The sequence below is a fragment of the Manacus candei genome, unplaced genomic scaffold (assembly GCF_025592945.1).
Source record: "Manacus candei isolate 608988 ecotype Guabito, Panama unplaced genomic scaffold, ASM2559294v1 h1tg000057l, whole genome shotgun sequence".
NCBI lineage: Eukaryota > Metazoa > Chordata > Aves > Passeriformes > Pipridae > Manacus > Manacus candei.
The window spans coordinates 13,428,791-13,450,177 of NW_026138105.1; the positions used below are offsets into that span (position 1 = coordinate 13,428,791).

The following is a 21,387-nucleotide window of genomic DNA, read 5'->3' on the forward strand; positions in this document are numbered from 1 at the left end:
GCCTCAAAGACAGAACTAATAAATCCTTCTCATAACTCAATCTCAAGCAGTGCTAGGAGAGCAGGAGGGATTTTGATGTCCCTGCCCTCTCCTGCACTCACAGGGCCCTGCGAGCATCTGCCTTCCTCTTCTCCAGCAGCTGCCCTGCTGCACCAGTGCCCAGGCACACCAGCTCCAGGGAGGAGCCCACGGCACCCGGCCAGGCCCACGGGCACGCTGCTGCCAGGGCTGCCCAAAGGGAACAGACCCCCTTCAGCCCCAGGTAGTGCAGCTGGTAGAAGAAACATCCTGTTTTTCCCTTTTGCCTCTTCCTTCTGCTGAGTTCTCTGGGTGCCAGGCCACAGCAACACTGCTGCTCCTTCCCCGTTTGCTCAGCCCCGTGGAGGTTCGATGCTCTTTTACACACGGACCCCATCCCCCGGGTCAAACCAGCATCTGTGCTGCTTGTGCTGAGAGTGGCATCCCTGTGGGGCAGGAAGCGGATTCCTCTATCCTCAGGCAGTCCTCAAATCCTAACATTTTCCTTTTGATTGTTACAATTTTCAGATCTTCTATCACCCATTACATGCTCTTAATGAGACCTGCAGAGAGTTCAGACATCTGCTTGCCTAGCCCTTGAGCCCTGGAGTCAGTAGCTCCATGTGTCACTCCATATTACCTAGCACTCCTTCCAGGTTGCTGGGCTTGGATGCCTTCTACCATTCCTTCCGACACAATTAGCATTTCTTGGAGAACATGATTTCAGGCTTTAATTGCCTTTGATCCTTCTGTAATCAATTTTCTCAGACCAGAAAGACCCAGCAAAAGGCGAGTTAGGAGACAGAGGATAGCAAATGTCTTTGGAATGGCACCAGTTGGAACTGAGCGTGGTCAGCTTCTCTAATTCCATCTCTTCCTTTAGTCATTCCATTTGTTGGGCATCTTCCTTCTGGATCGTGACTGTTGTTACCACAGGTGACATTTGTTCCTTGTCTGAAGAATCGGGAAGTCTGTGAGCAGTCCCTTGGGCAGAGCAAAAGCATGGAAAGAAAGCGTCCCCTCTGGCCCTACCCTGCCTGTCTGTGCTCCCACACGCAGGACAGGGCTCTGCACTCAAACCTTTACCTGCCTGTCACTTGCTCTGCTTCCCCAGCTGTGCACGGGGTCAGTTCTGCCCAGCAAGGTGCTTGCCTGAGCAGACCCCACGCCAGGGACCCCCAGAAGGAGCCCCAACATTGTCCTCAGCACTCCCAAGGTGGTGCTGAGGACAAGTCACCTCCTGAGGTGGCTTTCTGCTGCCATAAAGGAGCCAAGGGAAGTAGGTGCAAAGCAAAAAAAAAAAACACGGATTTAAGCAAGAGCTTAGCGAATCCATCTGTGCTGACATCCATCAGTGTCACTCCTTGGCTGCAAAAGCAATATTTATAAATCACGTTTCAAAACTGGCTACAAATTTGTACAAAGAAACAGATGGGCTGGTGGTAGCAGTTTGTCACCACTGATATTTATATGGGGGAGTAGAGACAAGTGCAAGAGGGGTGAATGCACGAGAGGGAAGCAATGGAGGAACACAAGGGAGGATGCAGCAAGGGGACCTGTGAGAGGAGTGGCAAAGGCAAGTGTACCCAGGGCACTTGATGAATTGGAGCAGGGGGCAGAAATCAAAGGGAGGGAGATGGCACCAAGACACATGCCTGCTAGAAATGAGGGGTGTCTCCATCTGCACAGGCAGCCACCTCCGCTTGCTGTGGAAGACAGCACTGCTCAGCACTCAGGAGGGTCTGCAAACACTCTGGGAATAACCCTGCAGCAACAACATTTGTTTTCCCAAGAGCAGGAGGCGGAGGTGATGCCAGCTTTTACTCATTTTATGCAGTGTTACACCACACGCAAAGCGTGAGGGATCGTTTAGCGCAAAGAATTACCCCGTGCCACGAGAGCCTCATCCCACTCAAGAGAGCAGCAGCTCTGGAGGAAATGGTGGCACACAAGCCAATGTCCTGAATCTACTACAATGCCAGCTCTTGGGCTGGTGGACCCCAGAGGCCCAAACGGGGTGTGACCCCTACACAGGGCTGGGAAACCAAGCAGCCCCTGCTCAAGCCCAGCCACCCCCGGCCACATGCCCTGCCAGATCAGCAGAACAGCAGTGGTGGCCCTGGGATGGCAAACTGGCCATGGTAGAGACCCTGGCCCAGAGCCAGGAGCATGGCCTTGGGCTCCTTGGAGCCCTGTGAGGGTCTGGGCAGGGATGGACACCCGGGTGCAGCTCAGTGCACTCAAGCACATTTTCATAAGGTCCTTCAGAGAAAGGGAGGGAAGTTAATCACTGGGTGTGGGGCAAAATCTTGCTGAGGATTAAAGCCTTCTTACATGATAAGAAGCAAAGGTCTTGTAAACAGCTGCCCCCTGAGCACAGGGGGAGGGGCTCAGGTCAGGGACAGCTGAGCTTCTCAGGACACAAAACAATACCCAGCCCTTCTACCATCACATCTGAAGTTTTTCCAGCTTGACTGTCCCTAATAACGCGGAACTGAACTGAGCAAGCAGGATCTTACGTCAGCAGAAGGCTCCTCTGATAAGCTTAGAACAAACTAAACCAGACTTTTGACAGATGAAGCTGCAAAAGCAGAGACAGAAAATGGTTTTAAAAGAAAACCCAATCAAAACCAAAGAAGAATTTCAATGTGATCTGCTAGCTTCCATCAGGGCTGGCCTCTGTGACAAGTGCGTGCGCATCTGGCTGGAGAAGGTCCCGGTATCTGCAGGGGTCCCTGCTATACCTACTGCTGCAATCAGCACCTAAATGCACCTTAAACACCAGTCAAAAATAGCCTGATAACTACTTTTCTGGATTGTTATGGTCCACACAAATGCCACTGAGTCCAGGGACACAGAGAACCCCGGAGGAATAGACATGCTTGGCTGCATGTCCCAAAGGAGAGGATGAGCCCCAGGAAAAGCAGAGGAACTGCATCCTGGAGCCATCACCTCACAGGGAATCAGGCTCTGCAGGCTGTATCCCAGAGGACCCACCATGGCCACGGGCTGGCTGTGGTATGACCACACTGCCTGTTTGTCAGGGAGATGGGGCTGCCCACCCACACAGCAGCCCCAGGATGACCCATGCTCCAGGATTTACCTTGTAGAGGGATAAATCATAATACTCAAAACGTGTGTTCATCTATAAATCTACATCATCTCCTTGCCTGCAGGCAGGCTGGAGATTCCACATGAAGAAAGGGATCGAGAGCCCTGAAAACACCAAAGGCTTAACCAGACAGCACGAGAGGAGCTTTGTTGCTGCTTGCAGCAGGGAATAAAGCTGGCAGAGCCTCCTTGAGGAAATCCAAGCTGCTAGCTGACCAGTCCCACCATTTCAGGTTGGCAAGAAGCCCTGTGGCATGCCCAAAGCACCTGGAGTTCCACCTGGCACAGACAGACCCTAAGCCCACGGTCCATCTGCCTCCTCACAGCCAGTGGTGCCACTCAGCCCAAGGGCTGATGGGCCAGGGGTGCAGCAGGACTTACCCTGGATGTCCAGCAAAGAAAAGTGGTGGTTGTTGGTGGCTTCAGGCGCGAGCGTGAAGTAGAAATGATGGCCGCTCTGAGGCTCATCCCGGTCCACAACGCTTATTGTCTGGATCAGCTGTGGGGAGAGGGCAGAGGTGAGCACCAGGGTTGCATCTGCAGCCTCTCCCAGGGCCCTGCACGCAGGGTCCAGCCAGTGACATCACTGGCTGAGGCCACGGCATGGGATGAGCCATGAGACGGGCTCGGCTGTGGGACACAGGCAGAGCAATTCCCAGCGTGACAGGGGCTGCATGGGAATAGTCTCAGGCAGAAGGAGATGGACTGGCAGGCTGGCACTGGTCCAGAGCACTGCCTGCAGCATGAGACCAGGGTTGGGGGACACCCACTACCTGGCCTGGCTTGGCATCCTCACACACAGCAGCTTCATACGGAGTGGCGAGCTCAGGCGGATTGTCGTTGACATCCAGGATACGGATACGGAGAGAGGCCCTTGACACCTGTGAGTGATTATCTGAAACAGAAAGAGAAGCAGGGCTTCAGCACAAAGTGCTGACTGCTGTCAGTGAGCAACCCTCCCCATCCCAGTCTGGTGGCTGTGTGGCTGCAGCCAGCACTGAGGGACACACAGCACTGAGGGTCACACAGCACCAAGGGACACACAGCACTGCATCTCTGCCTGTGGCACGGACCATCTCCAGGACAGCAGCACCTGCAGAGCATCACTCAGCCTCATTGCTCCCTGTAAAGAATCCCAACTGCTGGGCTGTGTGCCAAGGACTCACGAAACATCACCATCAGCCTGACCTACCCCTGAAAATGCTGAACAGCCTAGAGCAAGTCCTGGCCATAAGGGCCAGTCACCACTGGTGAGGATCTGTGCTGCAGCCAAACAGCACAGAGAAGGCACAAGAAGGTTAGGACATGAGAACATCACCCCCTGACCTGGATCCTAACCCATAGGTCCTGGGGGCTGGTGGCAACATCCGAGAGCAGAGTGAACAGAGCCAGCATGTGAAACAGCTGAGATCAACTGAGGGCACAGGGTGGTGGTGAGATCTGTCCCTCCACCTCCTCTACACCCAGGTGACCTGGTGGTGACTGTGCCCCGTTGAGGCACAGGGCTCCTGCCTCATGCTGAGGGACCCAAGTCTCTCATGCTGACACTGTTTTTTGTACTGTCATCAGCAGCTTCAACTTGAACCCAGCACCACCCGCCAGCTGGTATGAGGGGGGTCACCCAGTAAGACTGAGGGCAGTCCCCCCAACCCCACACTTGCCAGCCCAGCCTTGCACAGGCAGTGGTCCCAGGGGCTCACAGCCCACGCCCCTCCTCCCTTGGGGTGCATAGAACCGCTGGCTGGGACAGGTTCAGTCCGCAGGTGGGACGGGGACAGTGTTTCCACCTCCACTCACTGCAGCATCACTGCCCTGAGCACAACTTCCAAGGGACACCGAGACTGTGCCACAGGATTATAAATCACTCTGGAGGGACTGATGTTTGCTGAAGCATCTCATACATGCCCAGAAATGAGAACTCCCTCTTACTCCACCTCCTTTGTTTTACCCAGAGGTTGCACCTGTGACAGAACTAATGCCTCTCTCCACGCTTGGGCAGGAGTTCTGCTGCCTGTTTGTCTATAACATTATTACTGGCCCCTGCAGATCAGGTGGGGGAGGACCCAGGGGAGAGGAGATTTAGCACTGCTCCATAATTAGCTGGGAATCTAAGCCCCCTCCCCAGAGCTGCCTTCACCCCGTTCTCATGTTATCACTCCCTCTCACCCAGACCAGCTGCTCTGGTAACTAGATGGTTGTTTTTGGGGGAGGGAGGCAGAAGTCGTGACTAAAAGCCTGGAACTATGTGTTATTTTAAAAGGCATGTTGGTGCAGTGAAATAAACTGCAGTTGCTTTCAGAGAGAGAGAAAGGGGGAGGCAGCAGGGCGAGAAGGGAGCCTGGGGAGGCGGAGGGGTGCGCGCCTGATGCCCACAAATGAGCAGGAGGAAAAAGGGTCCAATTCCTGCAAGAAGGAGAACGACAGCATCTCATCACCCCCTCCTCAGCCCACAGGAAGATGGATAACCATCCCTGCTGCTCAGCTCTGGAGCAAGCTGGCACTGCCGACACAGGAAGAAAGGCAGAAAGAGAAGGGAGGAAGAAGAGCCTGAAGGGAGGAAGAGCCCAAAACCCCACCTCTTCCCCTTCCTAACTGTAACCCAGAGGAGTGGGGTTCCTCCCTCAGTGCTCCACAACGTCTGAGCTGGCTGGGAGCAGGAGGCAATCCCAGTGCTGCCAAACACTTCTCAGAACCTGTTGGGTGCCATGGAGGCTCTGCAGGGCCAGCTCTGGGCACCCAGGTGAGCCTGAGCACGGCAGCTTCACTTCGAGACCACCTCCCAGAGCCCCTCAGGAGGGATGTGATCAGCACGTTTAGAGCCAAGCAGAACCACAGGTCCGTGCTCTTCCACAGCTCCAGCTGCAGCTGCCGGGAGCACTTTGTGCGTGCGTGGAGTCACCCATAGGATCTGCACAGAGCTGAGCACCCGCACCGAGCCCTGCCTGACGTCCCACTCCCCCAGGCACAGCACAGTGACCTTTCTTAATGCACCCTGTCATACCAAAGCTCTCCTTTTGGCCCTTCCAAAACTGCTGAAGCCTGAGGCTCACGCTCACTCCTGGGTCAGTGACAAGGTTAAAATTTGACGTGTCCAGAAACATCAAGGTTAGAAACGCATCTACTGCACCCTTGTCTACCTTTCCAGCGAGGCCCACAGCAGCTTCTTTTTTTTTTGGCTGTACAGTGTATATTTGAAGGTTCCCCAAATGCTTTATCAATCTCCCTCTTCCTCTGAGCCACTACCTGGAGTCGCGGGTGGGAGATATAAAAAATGGTTGGATGTACTTGATAAAAGTTATCTTCAAAACATCTGAAATACGTTTTCTGTAACTGCGTGGCACAAACTGAATTTATGACAGCAAGAAGTGCGATTAGGATTGTTGGAGTACATCTGTGATGAAAGGCACAAAGCACTTGACTAATGCAGGCTTCAAGCCTGCAAGGCCAGAAACTCTGACCTGTGCTTTCTCTACCTGTGTGCACGCACCCAACACACGCTCCAGAACACAGGCAAAGGCTCAGCAAGCAGGTTCCAGTGCCAGGAAGAGCAGCAGAGGGGGTGGATGAAGCTATTTGCGTGGGTGGCACAGCAACCTGCCCTCACAGGGCTTTGCCAAGCAGCACCTGGCCCAGGGCCGGGGCGAGGGTGGCACGTGCAGGCTGAGGGCAACTGGAAAGCAAAAAAGCCACCTTCCATTGCAGCATCTCTCCTTGGTATTCCAGCTCAGCTGACTGACATGCAAATTAGTTTAATTATTTCTTCTTCTAAAATAAATTATATTTTGCAGTGGCTGCAATATGTTGTGTCAGGCAAAATTACATTCAATATTTTTAAACTAATTGATGTCAGCCTTGAGAAAACCTGATTGACAGCAGCGAGGAAACTAGGCTGCTACCTAAATGCTTTCCTAAATTAAAATTAAACATGCCGTTTTTCTGCATTTCCTTCAGGAGTTGGAATGCTATTAATCTGAAAAGACTGAGGAAAGAGACATGGAAAATACACAGAACAAGAGGGAGATGCTGGAAGCACAGCCGTGCAGCACGGGAGATCCAGGCTGGTGACTGGCAGCTGCCTTTGCCAACATGGGAAGAATTATTTCAGAGCCACTGGAGCTGCTGCGGGTGGGGGACGGAATCCTGCCCAGCGCTTCCATGCTGCTGCATCTGCACTTGCTTCAACACAATTACCAGCATGGTTCAGGGCATGCACTGAGTGCCAGCTGGACCCCCCACGCCCAGGTGCCACATGGCAAAACAGGCAGCACTTGGACAGGACAGGCAGTGCTGGGACAGGACAGGCAGTGTCAGGACGCTGGAGCAGGAGATGGTCACAGTCCTGCTGCACAGCAACACTCTGGCTCAACACTCAAATGCTTCAGCCACATCCCAAAGTATTTTTCTCAATGTAAATAATCATGGAAGTAATCTAAACAGGACGATATTCTCATCTTGAATGTTCAGACACAAAATGCCAACTTGCCCTCCCCCTGAGCTGTGGATGACTGAGTGCCAACAGGACCAACACTGGGCAGTTCTGGGCAACTGCTCACCAAGGCTGGAGCTCTGCAGCAGCAGCTCACAGGGATGGGAGGGGACCGGGGATACTCAACCACCCCTGTCATGGCAGGAAAGGAGGAACCAGCAGTTACTGTGCTAGGATGCAGCAGCTATTACTCCTCCAAACCCACACACAAACTCACAATAAAGCGCTTTGCATTTTTACCCCCAAACCTTTCCTGTCCAGCCATTGCTGAGGCACACGTGCCATTTGCCCTCCTGCCTGCATAGAGCCATGCAGGGTCTCACACACCAAGGGGTGCTTGACAGCTTCTCTGGGTCTGAGGAGAGCCCAGGGCACAGCAGCACCTGGGGCAGCCCAGCTCACAGACACTGCTGGGCACAGCGCACGACCTGCTCTTCTGTGTCAACACCAAGCTGGTACAACACTGAATTCAAAATTTTTATATTAGTAAGGAAGCCAGGAGAGGCAGGAGTGGAATTTATTCCTTGGTACCTCGGCGAATTGGGAAAACAAAACGCAGAGCAGAAGACTGGGATGGGCCACTCTGCCCTCCAGCCCCGATGCCATGGCTGGGGAGCACAGGGTGGGTTTGTAGCTCTTGTAGCTCTTGGTGCAGGTCCTGCCTGCAAAGCAGAGCACTGGTGGCAAGGACAGAGCAGGGGCATGCCAGGGGTATGGCTCCTCTGACAGGAGGCTACATCAGAGGCTGGAGCTGAGAACGTGGCTCCCTGCTGAGGGGATACAAAGTGGAAGCAGCAGTTAAGCCAAGTAACACATAAATGGCTCTCACCTCTCCTGAGTCTTGCCCAAACTCAGCAGCATGAGAGTCATTAAATCGCATCCAAACACAATGCTCTGATTAAAGCCAGTCTCCAGCAGGAAGATTTATCATCTCAATTACCAGCAGTGGACACAGCAGTCAAGGCCTCATCATTTTACATGAGCAAAGAGGAAAACAGGAAGAGAATCACTAATATTAGCCCAAGGAAGGTAAACAGCTTGCAAGCAAGATGAAGATTTATCTGTGGAAGTGCTTGGCCTGGTCCCAGGCCAGATTAGCTGAACAGCCCCCATGTTTCCTGCCAGCTGCCACACTGTGAGGCCAAACACTCCAGTGGTCCCTGGCTGGCCAAGGCAGCTCATGCTGGGGGTGCCTGGTTGGGGGGGCAGAGCTGCCTCCACTCCTCCTGCAGCAGCAGCAGCCCAGCCAGCTCATGGGCACAGCCAGGTACCTTCTGCAGCTTTTCTTACTGCTCTCAGAGGCAAATGCACTCTGTGGTATCTGCAGGTGGGACACGTGCCCCTGGACACAGTCTCTGCTGCAGGACAGGACTGTCCAGGGTCGGGGCACAGCTCCTGCATGGAGCTGCTCGAGCCTCACAGGCTCCCTGCGGGAACAAGGGCTGCCAGAGGGCTGTCTGTCCTTCAGCCACCAGCAGTCAAACCCTGCTCAGGACAGCCCTGCCAGCAGACTGGGAGAGCAGCTCGAGGCGGTCACAGGGATGCAACATCTTGTGCCTGGCACTGAGGGAATCAGGTGGGCATGGGTTCCCCCCATCCCCAATGAGCCAGAGTGCCAGGCACAAGTCTGGGCAGCAGGATGCCCAGTTGGCTCGTTCCATTCCTCCTGCCAAGTTTACATCTCACTGAGGAAGGGGAATATTTTACCACTTGCCTCTGCTGTACCTGGTAAGGTCCAGCCTGGTGCAGCAGCCCCTGCATGCCCATGGTGAGCACCCCCGGCCCCCGACACCTGTGTGCCAGGAACTGCACTGCTGGTTGTGCTGCTGCCAGCCTGGAGGCTCCCAGTCGCCCTGCATTCCACGTTCCCACTGCTGCAGCTGACCCCACTTCACCAGGCACAGCCTGACAGCTGCTGCACAGCCCCCTCTGAAACCCCTCCATCACTCAGAAGGCTGTACCTTTACAACTGCCCTTTCTGCCAGAGGATTCAGACATAAATTGTACTTTAAATTCAATATCAGTCATTAATATTTCATGATTACAAAACGTTAAGGATAATGTCACTGGGAGGGATGTCTGGGCAGTTAAAACGGATGAGTCAGAGCTCACCACGGGAGAAGTCAGAGCACTGAAGAGTCTCCCTGGTTTTTGAAGCGATCCAGCCTGACAGGCTTCTCTGCCAGAGGGGAGCCACAGCATTTACTGACTTGTTCTGAAATCCTAGCCACTGCGTGTAAATATTGTCCTTCTGATTCTTGTCACCTCACGTTTCCTCTGGATGCTGAGTTGTGCTGCAATGCCGCCCTCCCCTCTTCTCAGCAGAGCCTCCCCATGGAGCCCCCAGGACGGGCCATGGCTCAGCAGTGGGCTGCCCTCCCTCTGACATGGCCAGGCAGTGCCAACACACCCGCCCATCTCCAGGCCAGCCAGGGCTCCCAACAGTGCCAGTGCCACAGCCAGAGAGGGCAGGGTGACCCCGGTCAGCCGGCACAGAGGGTCAGCACAGAGGGGCTGTGACACGAGGCAGAGGCAGGGACATCCCCCCGGGCAGCAGGGGTCTGACCAGAGCCACTGACCCTCCTCTCCCTGGGCCACGGGGCTTGTGCCATTGCCTGGTTGGAATGGGCGGCAAGATCTGACTGCTGGGACCCAAGTCAGGCCCTGACTCAGCTCCTTGAACGTGAACAGCACCTTCAATGCTCAAGAACAAGCAAAGAACCAAGAATCAGAACTCCTGAGGATGTCCTAGAGTGAAGCCTGGGAAAGGTTCCTACCCACAGACAGACAGGCCTTGGCACACATCAGCAGGCATCAGGAGGTGCTCTGCAGCCACAGAGGCTCCCTGGTACCCACTGTGGGGTGGAAGGCAGAGCACAGCAGGGCCCAGCCTGCCCTGGTGACTTGCATATCCAAAATATGGAAAATTTGGAAGAACATGGCAATGCCTTTCTGTTTCCCAGCATGATGCCTGGGACACTCTGCCCCCACAGTTCCCCTCCCACTGCTGCAGTGCTGGGACCATCCCACACAGCATGAGCCCCAGCAGAACCAAGTGCTGACAGCCACTCAGTGCCACAGGGCTCCAGCTGATGGGACATCCACAGGCAGCATATGACTGATTTTGGGGGATGCAGGCGATGTGAACATCCCCCCCGGGAGCCCCCAGTGCCACTCAGCAGGTGTGACTGCGGGGAAGGAGCTGCACAGGGATGACTGGCAGAGATGGCGCATAGATAACACAAATTTGATTAGTGTTCATCAAACATACTATTCGACCATGCTCCCTTATTAATGCTCGAGTCTGGAAGAGTATTTTTAGGTTGTCTAGGGAGATGTCAGACTCAGTGCTGCTGCATTTATGTTTTTTACTTCAGTGTTGATTAACACTCGCGTCTTGGCCACCCCTGCAGTGACAGCACCCATACTTCTCCCTCTCCACACAGCCCTCCTCCATCTCACCTGCTTCCATCGCCAGGACAGTGATGTTGTGCCACCCTGCTGTCTCCCGGTCCAGGACCTTTCCCGTCACAATGGCACCTGTTTTGGCATCGATGTCAAAGATCCTCTCGGAGTCCGTGCTGCGGTCGATGGCGTACCTGTGACCAGGCAAAAGGGGAAATGGTGAGCAGCTGGATGTGCCAAGCCCACCCTCGCCATCAGCCCCAGAAGTACTGGAATATAACACAGCAGGCCTGTGGAATATAACACATGCTCTTCCTGTGCTGCAGGATGGTACAGGAAGGGCATGTTTCTGCCAGGCTGGAAGCCCAGAGCTCTCAAGTCAAATGAAAATGTGGCTTTCGGTGCATGAAGTGGAACTATGCACAGACCGTGGACAAGGGGGAAAACCTGCTCTGATGGGAACCTTATGCTCTGGTTAGACAGAGTGATACAGAAATCGTGGGCTATAACTTCACTCGTGACTCTGGGAAGCTTCAGAGCTGTAGGTTCAGGAAAAGTACAAACCCAAACTGAAGTTGAGCATGTGCACCTCACCTGCTACCCTCTCTGCTGATCCTGCCACCACATCCACCCAAGTGAGAGACCTGGAGTGCAGCACAACAGCACACATGAGCCAGACCTGTGGACACCCTGAAATGCAGTTACAGCAGGCACAAAGGATGAGGTCTCCTCTGCACCCACACTGAACCTGTGCAACTGGTGCAGCAATCCTAGCAGCAGAGAGGTGGGCAGCAGCCAGCACCCCCCCATCAACACAGCACATCATGCCAGCAGCCCCGAGATTTGCCCTATTTTGAGCTTCCCACTCCCACAAGGAACAGGTTGAAGAGCTCCTCCAGCTCTGTCCCCAACTGCTCAGCAGAGACTTCTCACAGGCAGCTCTAACTCTTCTCCTTCAGCTGCTCCAGTGCTGCCTCAAACAGCCCCGTCCCTGAGGGGTGGAGCCCACATGCTGTCTGTGCCACCTCCTGAGAACACGATTCCCACTCTCCCCGAGGGCAACCCCACATCTCACAAGGAGTCACACACCAGGTTTAGTCCCATGCCTTCACCACAACACCACAAGCCCACACCTGTCCCAGCGGCATGTCCTGCATTTGCAGCCATTACACACAGAATTAAGCAAACCAACATTAAATCAGGGCACAGTGAGATGTGAGTTCCTGGGGGAAGGGGCTGGAAGGGAAGTCCAATCCAGCTGAGGCCCTTGAGCACAGCCATAGCACAAATAACACACACCACCACTGCAATCAGAATTAGAAATCCAGAAGGCCTGCAAATCACAAACAATACAGCATAATGTTATTGTGTACAGCATCTTTCACACACACTGAATCCCAGAGTGCTTCACAGAATTAAATAATACAAGACAGCAAAGAGTACAAAGGATAAATTACCAAAAGGAGGGCTGTGAATAAATTAAAGCCTTCAGTCACATGTTCGACCACAGAAGGAAGATAAATGTAGGGACAAAGCAAACTGGAAAGCTGATGAGGTAGGACAGTACTGAGAAGCCCCATTGGACAGGAGCTGAGCAGGACAGGCTCCAGGCCAGCAGCAGGTTCAGGATGGGGGGAAGTGGTCTGCATGCTGCAGGGCAGCTTTCCCAAGGGCTTGTGTGTGGCAGCCAGAGTCCAGCTGTGGTCTGTGGGTCCATCATCTACATGGCTCACAGCCAAGGAACATCAGCTCACCTTCTGCATGCAAGGATGACCATTGATGGCCCTCTGCTCTTCTGCCCCAAGCCCTGGGAGGGGACCAGCTGCAGTGGGAGTGCTTCCTACACATCCTGTCCATCCACACAGCTCCATCTCTGATGGAGGCACACACAGAGGCATTCCTATGCTGTTTAATGTGTTATACAGTTCCATGTTACATTCCCTAGCCCTCTCCCTTTCAGACAGATGGGGGAATGAGAGAGAAAATACAACAGCACTTGCTTGTAGCTAAAGAAAGACATTCAGAAGTCACTATCTATCTAAACTGCATTTGCACACAGCCACATTCTAGCACATTCTGCACCCACGTGGCCTCCTCCCCCCTGGCATTCAGAGGAGATGGACATCTGTCACACAAAGCCAAGTACAAGCTCAGGCATCTCCAAACTACCTGCCAGGGACTGCCTGTGTCTTCTGCCCCAACTCTCAGCTGGGAGCAGAGCCTCTACAGGCACACAGCCAGTTCCAGAAGGGACAGTGACACTGTCTTGGCACGTACCACAGCCTCTCATCCACTCTGCTTGCTCACTGCAAAGGGAAAGAAGAGGTCTGGCTGCTCTGAATTGTACATCAGTTCAATGTTCTGCTGGAAAGAGGAACAGAAATTGGGATCACAACACCCAATACCTTTCCAATAGCATAACTGATGTATTTACATAACCGCTTTCATTGTTCTCCCACATCACCCGACCTCAAACATGTCCTGCCTTCCATTCCACTTTTTCATATTGTTAAGTTCAAGATGGTACTTCACCCTCCCCACGTCTTCCCTGCTTCTTGAGTAAGCACATGCCTGTTTTGATCACTCTTGTGTCATTGCTGCATAAACAGAGATGTCTGTAAAAAATATCTACACAGAAAAACCCAGTCAGCAATGGGAGACACTTTAAAACCCAGTTAGTGATGGGAGACACCCCGAGCCCAGACACGTCTGACAGGTCTGCCCGCCTGGCTGGAGGGCAAGAGGATGGCAGGGAGCACTCCATGTCATGCCACCAAGAACCTGTTCTTATGCTTCTCATTGCTTTGCTGTTGAGGTTGTCTTCTGTCGCTTCTGAATTGTCTGCTGAGGCCACACTGCCTGTACCCCATGGCCAGGGAAAAACAAACCAGAAATCTGATCCCTTTGTCACCACTGCTGCAAAGAATGGCCACCTCCTCAGCAATGAAGTGGGGAAGGAGATGGAGCTCGATGTGCTGCCTTGGCCACAGTAGCAGGGCTGAGCCTGCTGCCACGCTCTGTGTCTGTGGAGGTGGGTCTGCAGCTCTCTGCAGGTCCCAGTGCCAGGGAGGCTCTGAAGCACTAGGCTAGTGTGGGAGCTGGGGACTGGTGGGGCCACAGGGACATCCATCCTCCCCCCAAAGCCATAACCCTCTCAGAGCTGCAGATCACACAACAGAGCTCACCTTCTAATAGCTTATGGCTCATCCCGCTGCACTCATTCCCATCATTTTGTGCAATACGACCTTCACCAACCAGCCTCTCCACCTCTGCTCCTCCAGCTTCATATTCACTGGTCCCACCTGGGAAGAGGCAGCATTTAATCCCTTATCCTTCAGGTACTCAGAGACAGGACCTGTGCCCATCCTTCCTGCAGCTGGTGCTCCATATCTGGAACCGCAGTCCCCAGCTCTGATTGGGATGCAGACCTTGTACTCCATTTCCCTCTCTTCCTGCTGGCACTGCCTGTTGGTTTGGATGTTACAAGTGACTGTTTAATTTCGACAGCTTTCTTGGTGCTCATCTTTCTCATGAATGCATTTCTCAAGCAGTTTGTTTCACTTCTCCCCCGAACGCACCAAGGAGCACATTTTAAGCCATGTGTTTTGTTAATAGGGAGCTTTTCAAACACTGTGTGAAAAGCTTTTTGTTGTGTTTGTTTTTTCCTCCTCTGCCTTTTGTGTTGAAGCAGGTTGTAGTTCTTGCTGTGCTCTTGCAGGCTATAAAATGCCCATGTCCAACACGTGTCTCCGGATTTGGCGAACGCCAAACAAGAATATCTCTGAGAACCTTAAATCCCAAGCAACATCTTCCCGGTGCTGATAAAGCCTGGAACATACACAATCAGAGCACAGGCTCCCGCTGCAGAGAGAGAAACAAAAGGCTCCCATACAAACAGCCTCACATACACAGACAGTCTATCACTGTATTACTTCATACAATGGCTCAGCTGAGAAAAACTGCACTACGCCCGGAAAATACACAGCTAAAGCCAAAAAGCCAACTGGAAACTAAATTTGTTCTGAAAAGGAACAGTTCCAGCTTTTGATAGGCAAAAAAACCCAAGGATAGAATAAAATAAAAGGAACTGGACCTCTAGAAGGGCATTTCCCACACCGATACCACAGTGAGTTTTGTGCCTCGCAAAGGTTCATACAACCCCTTGGCTGTGCTGAGCTCAGCATGGCTCCCTTTGGTGTTGCTGGGAGGGTGGCCTTCTCTGAGATATGGGGAGCTCCTTGGGTGCCCCAGTTTTCCTCCTGCCCAAGGCAAGGAGGTACCAGGGGCTCTGTAGCCATGTGCAGCTGGAGTGGGGCAGCAGGCAGAGCCCCAGGGATGTCCCCCAAGAACAGGGGAGCTGGACACCCCTTTAGCCCTCACATCTTTGTAACAGGTCACTGCCACCCAGCCTGGCTTGTGGGATGGGATTTGTTTTCAAACCAAGTGACCACATTCTGTGGGACCTGTGGATCATCAGGAGGGCAGGGGAGCCACCAGGTTGGAATGTGCCTCTGGCAGCTGCTTTGGGCAGCACAGTAGGCATCACACAGCCTTGTTCCTGCAGGCCTGAGGTTGGAAACAAAGAGCCAAGGGCACCTCCCTTCCCATTTGGCTAAAAATACCTCCCAAACCTCGTTACTGGCAGCCTGGTGTCAGCAGGACCTGGAAACCCTGACAGAGCTGATTTCTGCTCTGCTGTCTCTGGCAATCCTTGTTCTTCCCTGCCTCAAGGGGAGAGTGCATCTCGATATGACAGGAGGTTGTGGCTCTCTGCTATTTACAGGCAGAGCCAACACACAGACCAGAGTCCAGGAGAGCAGCCACTGCAGAAGCACAGTCGTGCCTCTGCTCCCACCTCCGGCAGACGAGGAGCAGGAAGTTAAAGGGATCCGCTGAACTGCAGCAACTTCAAAGGGTTCATTCCAACTTCAAGGAGCCGAGGATCAAATGCTGGTCATGCTGTCAGGACCAGTTGCTCTCTAATGTATCAGAGGTGAAGTACAAGTGCTGGCTTTTGGCGACTGTACTCCGGAGCAGCACACTTGAAACACGAGGTGACTTCCTGCCATCTCCTGCTGACGGGTTAGTGTCACATCCTGGTGCTGCAGGGTGCTGGCATTAATGTTTGTGCACCACTTTGAAGCTGTGAGCAGCTGCCTACGCAGCAAAGTATTTTATTAAATTGCCTGGATAGCCAGAGGACAGGAAAGCAGGAGACATTCAACTGCACCTTCCTCCTGCATTGGTGCTGCATCAGCACGACCAATATCAACCTACTTCTCCACTTGGCCTGTGTTAAGATGGCTGGGAAGGCTCACCCAAGCTGCACTGCCACTGCTCCTGACAGCAGGGAGTGAAGGGATGGACAGATAGAGACCAAGTGTCCCAGGGGAGCATGGGGGACACAGGATGAGCTACCTGCCTGGGGATAGCTGGAGGGAGGACATGTATTCGAATGCATCAAGCCTGACGAGGGAAAACACATGGCAATTCCCAAGCTGCAGCAGATGCCTGGGAGTCCTGTTGGCTGGGTTTTTGTGCCTGAGCACGAGGCATTGCCTAGTCTGGTGCTGAGCTCACTGCAGGAGAGACTCCCATAGCAAAGTTTGGGCTCTAACCATCTTGCTCCTGCGCAGTACTTGAATCTGCTTCTCTCTGATTCAAGTCCCCATAGCCTTCTGCACAGCAGTAGAGAGCCTCCCTCCCCTGCTTTCTTTTGGTCTGTCTGCAAACAATGCGGCAAGCTCCACAGGGAAACAGAAAGAAGAACAAGAAAAAACAAGAATAAGAGTAGTTCTATCCCCAAGGCCCCTTTCCTACAATTACAGGTCAGAAAATGAAATCTATGTTTCTAGCAGTGCTAGAAACAGTCAAGTGAAAAAGCACATGCACACACGTGCACACACACAGACGTGGGGACAGACCAGGTTCCTGAAGCGTGTGAGCTGACAGCCACATGCTCAGAGGCCAGAAAGAAGTCAGACACGTGGCCTGACTGGAGAGTCACACAAGGTGAGCAGAGGTATGTCGAGAACACATCCAACAGTCAGCACCCAGTAGTGCAAGTGGTGCAGCACTCGCATACACAGTTCCTGGCACGCCATGGCTGATTTCATCCTCATTCACCCCAAAGTCAACCTTCAGCATCCAGCTTTGTGACACAGTACTCTCTGCTAGCTACCAGGCATATGTGGATGGCAGCTTTCCACGTGTAAATTCTTTTCTGAGCTTTCTAACCCTCTCAGTCTTCGTTTCCATGAAGATCAGGAGATCCTCCCTCACCCCACCGTGAAACGGTGCATTACCCACAGCTGCCCTGAGCAGGCACCCAGGAGCATCATCAAGCAACTAGCGCTGTAACTGAGCCCTCCCCAGCCTGTGCCCCTCCACCTCACATCCCTGTCCCTCCCAGTCTATCCCAGCAGAGCTCTCAGTGCAAAGCCACTGCTGCTCCCTGGAAGTGAGAGGCTCCACGGGCGCCTGCAGCCCCACCGGCACCTGGCACCAGAACACACATTTCAAGGAAATTTTCCACACGTTGAGGATGTTTTCTGAACACCAGATTTCCAACCCAACTGCTCGTGACTCAGGCCAGTTGGCAGAGCCAGAAGGCTGCTTTGTGCCTTAGGTAATAACAATTTAACAAGGTAACAATCTCTTTAGCCACAAATTAAATGGAAATGGGAAATGTCCTGTGCAGATAAGCTGCTGCCTGGATTATGTCCCCTGCCCAAATATAAACTCCTCTGATCTTTGATCCTATGCACACATGCACGCACACACAGCCAGGCTGTGGCTCTGCACCTCGCAAGCCTCACCTCATTTATCATCCTTCACCACTGTCCTCCTGCCACTCCTATAGCCTGGCCTGTGTTAGGCACCACTGCAGACACCTTGCTGTCAGCAGCAAGGACATGCAAGCATCACCCAAGCCACCTTCCCTGACACTCCCTTGCACTCACAAACCCATCACCCGTCAGTGATGTACCTGTCACCTGCGAGACAGCTGTGCTGGCTTGTGCACAGGCTGCCACTCACCTGCCACCTGCCTGTCCCACGGGACACTCTCACACACTTGGCCACACGTGCAGCACTTGCCACCTTTACCTGCACTGTCCCACCTCCTCCATCCCAGCCACAGCCACAGGCCCCTCCCAGGCCACGCGTGCCCCTTGCAGGTGACCCCACGCCCAGGGCAGGGAGGGGGATGACGCGAGGTTCGGGCGATGCGTTACCGGACAGGGTGGTTCGCTGTGTCCGGGTCGAGGGCAGTGACCACCCCCACGACAGAGCCAACGCGTGCGTCCTCCTGCACCTCCATCAGGTTGGAGGGGGGCCGGAACTCGGGGGGCTCGTCGACGTCCAACACTGAGACCCTCACGATGGTCTGGTCCCGAAAGGTGCCCAGGTCCACGAACCGCGGGTCCACGAACTTGTTGAGGGCCTCCACCACAACAGTGTGCACTTTTTTTGACTCGTAGTCAAGAGGCTGGCACAAGGGAAGAGGGTAAGCCACAGCCAGCTCAAGGAGCCCCTCTGCTGCCCCTTCCTTCACCAGAGACATCAGGGCAGCACTAGAGCCCCTAAAGCCGCCCGTTCCCAGGCAGTGTCTCTGCAGGAGCCTGGGGGCTTCTGCTTCGCCCTCCTGCCAGCACCACCCACACTGAGGGGGCAGAAGGGAGGGGAAGCCCCCAGCCCACTCCCCCAGAGCCCCCAACAGGGTGCCCAGGCTGTGGGCAGCCGGGATTCACTGGGAAGACAGCAGAGCGTGCACTGCACATGAGCGAGTTCTGATCATTAATCACTCTCTTATTTCTACAGGGTAGGTGAGCTGCATACTGTGGCCTTGGAGAACAATCATTCTTTTCTGCCTGCACCAAGTATTTGCTTGATTGTTTTTGCCACCAAAAGCAGATACAGTCAAAGTGCTGTTGGGCAGGTATAGGAATTAGGTGAGCATTTTTCTCCCCTAACAGATGCTATCAATAACAGCTGTAAGCACTCGTCTCTGCAGCTCTACCCACGGTGTCCCCTCCACACAGCTCTCTGCTTCACTGCCACCCCCGAGCCACCCTGGGGGACTCCAGCAGGCACTGTGTGCTGCTTCTTTTCAGTGTCTCCTGCCAGACACTGCCCTGCATTTTGCCATCCAGGCAGAGCAGAGACAGGTCTCTCCCTGCATCAGCAGGCACAAAAATGCAACTGCTACCACCAGAGCAGCACTCAGAGGAGCACTCGTTTCAGCTCAAATGCAACTGCAGCAGTCCCCAATGGAAAGGGCCCTCCCGGGGACCTGTGCCATCCCTACCCAACCAGCCCTCCTCATCTCTCACCTTCTGTACCGTGATGACAGCCTCTTGGGTATTGCTGTCCGTGGTGACTTTGAACATCTCCACCCCTTCCTCATCCTTCACTTGATATGTCATGTCTGTGTTCTCCCCGACATCGGAGTCCTCAGCCTTCACCCTGCCGATGGCAGTGCCCACGGGGGCCGTTTCAACAATGCTGAACTGATACATCTCTGGAGGAGAAAAAGGTACCAGGGTCACTGCTTCTGCCTGTGAACACCCCCAAGTCTGATAGGACCCTTTGCAAACCTCCCTGGGACACCCTTAGGCTCTGAGGGCTGCACAAACTCCACTGTGTCTATAGTCCCTGAATGCCCCAGCAGGAGAAAAAACACATACCCCAGCCAAAAACAAGGGCTGAGGGAAGATAACTGGGGAGTACTGATGTGCCAGGTGCTGGGTGAAGTAAAGGCTGATTTCTTCATACAGAGACTGCCTTGCAATCAGTGCTCTCTGATTCCTTGCAAGGATTCCTTTACCACTTCTGATTTCTAGGAGACACAGCCAAAGAGCTGAGCCTCCTCCAGCTGCAGCTCCTTCCCTGGTCTGCCAGGCAGGAGCTGCCAGGCTCCATAGTTGGTTTGCACTGCACAGCCCACTCCTCACAGCAGGACCACCCCCCACCTTGTTTCAGGAGGGTCCCAAATCACACACAAGTTCGAGCCATAGGCCACCAGCAGCAATTAAGAAAACAGAGCTGTGTGTCACCAGGCTGCTGTCCATGAGCAGTGTCACCGTGCCTTGCACTGGGGCAGAGTGTGCCAAGTTCTGACACAGGAGCCAGGAGGGGCCAGGCCAGCAGCCAACAGACGAGTTCCTGCTCCAGCTCCCAGGAGAGAGCAGCACAGCAGACCTGGCTGCCTTCTCCCTGTTGCTCGGAGAGGCCTCAGGAAAAGGCCAGCTCTGCTGGTGCTCTCCCACCACACAGCCCTGCTTGCTCCCAGAACCACCACCAGAGCAAGAGTCTTGCCTGGGGCCCTGGACGAGCTCAGTCAAGGCAGCTGCCCCTCCATCGTGCTGCCAGGCAGGGACACATTCAGACCCAGGCCAGGAGCTGTGCTTGCCTCAGTACTGCTGCCCTGCCAGCTTGGCGTGGCTCAGCCTGCAGCTTCCATCCCACCACCCACTGGGAACCAGGACAGGAGTTCACCCCCACCACTGCTGGGACTCACTCTGGGGGAAGCGTGGTGGGTTGTCATTGACATCAGTGACCACGATGGTGACTGTGGTGGATCCTGACAGGCCGCCCAGCTGTCCTGCCATGTCTGTTGCTCGGATCACCACCTCGTAGCGGTCCTGCGTCTCACGGTCCAGGTCAGCCACGGCCGTCCGGATCACACCTGGGAACCAGCAGGACACAGTGTGAGCACAGGCAGGTCACAGAGATCTGAAGAGTCACAGAGGAGGTGAGGCTGGAAGGGGCTGCTGGAAATTACCTTGGGCAAGCTCCAGCTCTGAGCAGGATCAGCTGCATCTCCCAGCCCCTTTGCACAGGGCAGATGCTCCAGTACTTCACCAACCTTCATGGCCCTTCCCTGGACTCACTCTGGTATGCCCATAGAATCATATTTGGCAGTCCAGAGCCAGACACAGCACCTGTGTCTCATCAGTGTCAAGTAGAAGGGACAGTCACCTTCCTTGACTGCTGGGGACACTCTCCCCAACACAGCCCTGGTGCTGCTGGTCACTGTCTCCCGGGCCCCTTCACAGAGGTCACATAAGCAGAAGCCAACTAAGGGGAAAAAAGGGCTTTGGAGAGAAGAACAAGCCCAGGGGGTTGTCAGCCAAGCAGAAACATCCCCAAAATCCCCCTGAAGCCCTGGAATAGCCACAGGCCCAACCTGCTCCCAGCAAGTCTCCGCATGAAGCATAAAAGAGTTTCAACTGCTGCTCCTCCCGTGGGCTGCTGGCAGCTCCCACAGCGTTAAACCCTGGCACAGAGGAGGCTTGTGCTTCTCTCCAGGGAGCCCGGGAGCTGGATGGAAGATCTGTGGGGGCCAGAGGATTGGTGGGAGCTGG

General features: G+C 54.0%; 1 protein-coding gene across 4 annotated transcripts in view; it reads right to left on the reverse strand.

Moving 5' to 3' along the window:
- Positions 1-21,387, reverse strand: part of CDH22 (cadherin 22) — a 77,500-nt gene that overhangs the window by 7,999 nt on the left and 48,114 nt on the right. For all 4 annotated transcript variants that reach the window (XM_051803449.1, XM_051803450.1, XM_051803447.1 and 1 more), the window contains 6 exons: positions 20,541-20,708; positions 19,354-19,541; positions 18,256-18,509; positions 11,078-11,214; positions 3,903-4,024; positions 3,511-3,628 (listed from right to left, as the gene is read on the reverse strand). In XM_051803449.1, the coding sequence (XP_051659409.1) occupies positions 3,511-3,628; positions 3,903-4,024; positions 11,078-11,214; positions 18,256-18,509; positions 19,354-19,541; positions 20,541-20,708 (987 nt within the window). The remainder of the gene's footprint in view (positions 1-3,510; positions 3,629-3,902; positions 4,025-11,077; positions 11,215-18,255; positions 18,510-19,353; positions 19,542-20,540; positions 20,709-21,387) is intronic.